Source organism: Diadema antillarum, unplaced genomic scaffold, assembly GCF_040938485.1.
Source record: "Diadema antillarum isolate AM-2024a unplaced genomic scaffold, OU_Dant_1.0 scf00000226, whole genome shotgun sequence".
NCBI classification, from domain to species: Eukaryota; Metazoa; Echinodermata; class Echinoidea; order Diadematoida; family Diadematidae; genus Diadema; species Diadema antillarum.
This window is the reverse complement of record NW_027271115.1, coordinates 366,847-372,846: the sequence shown is the minus strand read 5'-3', so window position 1 is coordinate 372,846 and position 6,000 is coordinate 366,847. Positions and strand designations below refer to the sequence as shown.

General features: G+C 41.5%; 1 protein-coding gene across 1 annotated transcript; it reads left to right on the top strand.

Moving 5' to 3' along the window:
• Positions 1-644: 644 nt before the first annotated feature.
• Positions 645-5,829, top strand: LOC139724654 (protein Wnt-8b-like). Its single transcript, XM_071635785.1, has 6 exons — positions 645-733; positions 1,571-1,607; positions 2,946-3,069; positions 3,585-3,710; positions 4,385-4,527; positions 5,248-5,829. Exons 1-6 carry the CDS (start codon positions 645-647, stop codon positions 5,827-5,829), a joined length of 1,101 nt encoding a protein of 366 aa, XP_071491886.1.
• The last annotated feature ends 171 nt before the right edge of the window (positions 5,830-6,000 follow it).

The window sequence follows — 6,000 nt, the reverse complement described above, 5'->3', positions numbered from 1 at the left end:
TCATCTTTCTTGAAAAGAAAAGCGTAAGATGACTGGAAGGTAGTTTTAACTCGACCAACAGATCCCTAAATACCCCTTTTGTTCCTGTAAATTGAAAGCGCGGCGGGTGAGCATGGCGTTTTCAAAGCAGTAAAATGTGAAGCTCTTCAGTTCAGCGCAGACAGCCACTAACAATAAAGCTCTCAGCTCACCCGCCAAAACAAAAAGAAGCATGTCGCTCGGTTACTTTGATCGTACCCCTCCGCTCGTTCACGGTGATGCGAACTGGCCGCCCATTGGTCAGTCCCACGCCTACTTATGTTCGCCGCGCCAATGGGGGAACTTCTACCCCGCTCTTGAAAGGGACTTATCATCCCTTATTGTGCTTAATCGACATGATAGGCCAAGGTGGTATCAAACCAGTATAAGTAAATGTCTTAGCTCAAGGAACTCCTCATTCCTCACCTGGAGTTTACTGTGTTCATACGCCTTTTTCGCTCCTCGAGTCTTGTCAAGCAATTTTACTTTTCCACCTGATCTGCTCTATATCTACTGTTTAACACTTGCCTTCTCGTGCACCAGGGCTTATTGCTTGGATCTATAATACTTTGATTCCAGTTACTCCCAGTAACACATTCACATTTGCTTGTACTACTGCCACGACCATGGATGCTCTTCATCCCGTGATGTTCCGGAGCCTACTCGTCTTCACTCTGCTTCTCGTTCAAGCACCCGTCTTTCAGGGGATTCTATGGTAAGCTACCTACAAGGTTGTAGGACCTATTTATGAACGGGGTCCCTTATGAACGACCACTTCTCATTTTTAAAAACCTAGTACACCTATCACACACGTTCACTTACTTCAAATTCTGTCGAGCTAGATTTGAGTTAACAAGTTGAGAATTATGTCGCAAAAAAGAAGAAATGGGTGTTGACTTGCCATGTGGATATGACTAGGATAGTATTGCTGCATGATGCCGACAGATTGAAATATTACCCTCGTCCAACATTAATTTTTTTCTCGTTAAGTTTGAGAACCTATTCAATCAGTTGAAATTGTTGGTCACTGCTTAAGATACTATCCTAGTTCACACAACTGCGAAGCATATTTACATAACACTTTTTTTCTCTCTGTTTGGTATTCATTGTACAATGTAGGTGCAAAATCGAAAGACAATCTTTCTGGGGAACGAGAGTATCTTACGTTTTGCCGTATAACACATTTTTGTTACACGCTTATTAAGTGAATGTCTTGCAAAAAATTGATCCGTAATACCGAATATTTTGGGTAGAGCGTCTTGTAAATCTTGAAGGCGTGCCAATTTTGCTTCCCATGATGCCCGAGTGGTCGTTATGATTGTAAGTGCAACATGAAGTTCAAATATTATGTATTTGCGTAATACCAACAAGTAAACGCACTAATAAATTATAAGGTTAGTTATCCGTCCAATTTGTGTGATTCTGTCTTCTTCGTCTGCTTTTGAAATTCATTGTCATTGCTCCTTGGGACATCCGCGTATAAGTGCCTGCTATCTGCTCCTATCATTATCATTCCATCATTCTTATCTTCTTTTCTTTCGTCATTCTCCAGGTCTCCAGTCAGCAACGTCCTCCTGTCGGGCTCCAAGGTAAGAAATATTCTTTACAGTATTATTTTCACTATCGTTTTCCATCATTATTGTGTAGTGGTTATTTACTCTTTGGAGAGGTCGTTGGAGTACAAACTTTCCTGTGTAATATCCGTTGCACTTATACCTTTAGCAAAGGAAAGACGCGAGGAACAGCTTCACACAGCTGACGTCATTCACCCTCAATTCCAAGGGCGTTCAGTATTGATCTGGCTTGCACAGCCATCTAAACTATCTAATAGGTCTCTCTCCAAAATCCGCCATTTTCTCCTCCAACGTGTTAATTAAAACGCATAATAGACCTTTTGAAATTCCCTGAGGTATCATAATGGGGCTATCTTATATAATGCCGGTGTGTACTTCCGATAATTACCCGGTCCCTCACAAAGAGGGTGCCGTCCTTAACGTTTCGACTCACCCATGGAGATAATTACCCAGATGATTCTAAAGAAGGTTTTACTCTCTCTCCCACTACCTAAAAAGAGCAATTCTAGCGTGGTGTCTATGACTGGGCCAAAAATGTAATCCGCCAAGCGATGAGAATGCGAACATGCCCCAAGATCGATGATGACGCGTTTTGCAACTAAACCGAAAATGACAGGAACTGCGCATGGCTGAATTGTATAAAAAGAGATGTTTTACTTTTTGTCCGTCAGATCTTGTAAATGCAGTCATTCTTATTATTATTCCAGACGATTTGCAATTATCTACAATTGTCAACTGTGGAAAAAATCAGAAAGTTCAGATGTGAAGCTTGGCAGATAAAGCACTTGCAGTCAATATATTATGCGCACTCTTGTTCTTATTGGTTGTCATTTGTGTTGTATCCTTACCTTTAGCCGATAAAGTATAAAGCTTACTGTTCTCTCTGCATGGCTGTGTCAAAAGATTATCCTCCAAAAACTTGGTAAAAGGCATCAACCGGCGTTCCTGCTGTGACGCGTCTCTTCGTTTTAATTCACGCCCGAAAAAGTGCATAGACATACACTTGTAAATTTTTTTGTCCGCTTAGCCCCTCAAATCTTCAGCGGAAGTTCTTATTGTTAGCCCTCTAGTAAGAGTGCACTTAATATTGATAGCTCCCTGTCCAGCTTTGGAAGACCACATATCATGGTCACTCTTCATCCACAAAATTGACCTCCTACCTGGATATGCACACGATCCTGTTGCGATCAGTATTATTTGTAACGGCTGAGCGAAGTCATCCCGTTTGCTGACGTTGTTATTGTTGTTGATGTTGTTTTTGCTTTCAAGATGCGTGCACTAAGCCTAGATTTCGAGATTTGCAAAATTTTATTCTTAACTCCTTTTCTGTTCCTCTCTATTTCATCTTCTCAGGGTCACACGAAGTACGTGGAGAGTGTTTCGGCGGGAATCAACAGGGCGGTCGGAGAGTGTCGCTACCAGTTTCGCTGGGACAAGTGGAACTGTCCGAGAGATGCCGTCTTCTCAAGCGCACAAGGTAATTACAAACAAAGAGACAACAACACCACAGCGTCGACGTGATGCCTTCTTCAGTAAATCAAACTTGCCAGGCATCAATCTTTAAGAAATCATTCTTCTAAGTTGTCAATTGCTTGTACGAGCATTTACTTTAACTAGATGAATCTGATGCCGCGTTCATGCGATATTTCAGGTCCATTTCCTCCATCTCAACGTAATCAATGCAATAATGCACCATGTAAATAAGAGGAACGAGATGTCAACATAAGTAATAAGGATATATATATATATATATATATATATATATATATATATATATATATATATATATAATACTTTTGATGAGGATTAAAGAAGTCAAACTTTTGAGGGAGAGCGAATTCCCTCTCCCATCTCTCTTTTTCTCTATCTTATGTATTTTACAAATTGCTTACATATTGTTCTCTCCCCCTATTTGTCTATCCCCATTGTTTTGTACTTTTTAACTTATTTTCTCTTTCTCTCTTTTTCCCCTGTCTTTTTCACGTCATACAGCCACCAGAGAGATGTCGTTCGTGCAAGCCATCGCCTCGGCGGGAGTCATGTACACACTCACCCGGAACTGCAGCCAAGGTGTCTTCGAGAAGTGCGGCTGTGATGACAAGCGATCCGGCGAAGCAGGTGAGCGTGCAAAATATTGTTTTTCTGTCCTTGTCAAATAATATATCGACATTATTATACATTATATTTTCCCAAAGAGTTAAAGATCTTGGAGACTGTAATCTTATGCTGATGGATGCATATATGTTTGCAGATAATGGAGATGAATGGATCGATTATGATGCCGTTTTTTACGAATGAGGGGTTTTCTGTAAAAGCAAAATCACAAGTGAGTTGGATGGAATATGACTTTTGAGGTTTTATCTCTCACAATGATACCAATGTGATTAAATTTGTTCACCTGGAAGAACAAACATTATTTTACAGCGATATCAAGAAGTTGTAATACTGTAAACATAAGCGTAAATGTCAATGATTCAATTTGATTCTAATATTACATCTTATTTTTCGTTGTATTTTTGTAACGCATCATTTGGTATAAAGTAGTCTTATCACAAATGATGAAAAATTTTATGCGAAATTCAACCATTTGTTTGTGGTGCCAGAGATGAAGATAAGAAACCTTTTTCAATCAATCACTTCAAAATCGAAGATGATTTTTTCATCACTATTCCATATGAAATTAGAAGCAATGATTACTGTCAAGTTACTTGCGATAACGTCTTGTTGTCGAGTGTTCCATACCAGCATTAATTTACACTTCTTTTTCAAATGTCTTGTTTGCCTTTTAACAGGTGGTGACGGCTGGACATGGGGTGGTTGCAGCGACAACGTCCGGTTCGGCGAGCGTACGGCCCGCGACATCATGGACGCTACCGAGAAGTCACAGGGCGCCATCACCGTCATGAATCTGCACAACAACGAAGCCGGCCGCAAGGTAACCACACCTTCAACAGATTATTTATCATTTCTGTGTGTGTGTTTTTGGCACACATATTTACATAATGGCTTTTGGCAATACATCGATAAAAAAACAACAACAACAACAACTCATAGTGAGATTGCACTTAAATGTAATCATACCAAAGTTTACTTTTAGACTGTACGCTTATTAACAATCTTATGACAAAATACATTCAAGCGTTGTCAGCCTTCTGGCCAATATTTTATTTGTTGAATTTAATTGAGATTTAATATTTTATTTGTATGCTTTCCTGTTCGATTATTCATATTTACCTAGTTGTATGCACATCGTCATGAGTAAGAAAATGGCAAGGATTCCGAATTGTAACAATGTTTGCAAGTTGTATCCATAATATATTCATGGATCAGATTTTATTACTTATTACTGTCATTGACTCAAGAATGAATACTTCTGAAATGTCAAAATTGGCCATACAAATTGTGAAAAAGAGAATGCTTTCGTTCTGATCGATAAAATCCAAAAAGAATACTTCAGCATTTGTAATTGCAGAACAAATCAATTCCATGTCTGCGATTTTTATTTATTTTTATTTATTTTTTAATGCGACATCATGTCGAAATGCTATAAATGTACGAGCATATTGTGTTCTGCATTGAATCATTAAAAATCAATGTAAATTTGACTACTTGTTACAAAGTGTACCATTCCTTATTCCCCTTTTATCTCTTGCAGGCAGTGAAGCAGACTCTTCAGCGAACCTGTAAGTGTCATGGCGTGTCCGGTTCATGCTCCCTGCAGACCTGTTGGAACCAGGTGGCCAGCTTCCGCGTCATCGGCGACCGCATCAAGCGCAAGTACTTCGACGCCGTCCGGGTGGACTTCGTCAGCGGCAAGCTCATCGACGGCAACCGAGCGGAGGACCGCATCGCCCGCGACGTCATGACTGCAGCGCTCAACCGACGCGATCTCGTCTTCCTGGAGCAGTCGCCAGACTACTGTTTCGCCAACATCACCATCGGCACCAAGGGCACTGCAGGCCGCGAGTGTCTCGTGAGGGATGTCGACGTCAACGACCAGCTGGTGCCGCCCTCGTCTTCCTTGTCGGCTGTGACGTCGCCCGCCGAGGACTCCAGATCGTCGCTGCGGTGGATGAAGCAGAGCTGCAGCAGGCTGTGCCGGAGCTGCGGCATGGCGGTGAAGAAGACCACGGTGACCGTCACGACCAGCTGCAACTGCAACTTCGTCTGGTGCTGTTCGGTGAAGTGCGACACCTGTCGGCGGACTGTGACCAAGCGAACGTGCCAGCCCATCTGAAGACGATGAACCCTCCCCAACGTACTTGTAACTGCCACAGTCATATCATGTGAACGTTTCCACTTCAGTCACAGTGTTCAGGAGACAATACACTGACGTGCTCAATGTGGATGCACACTCGCGTGGACGTACGACATAAAAGTACAGTCATTTCGATCTAATGAACTAATG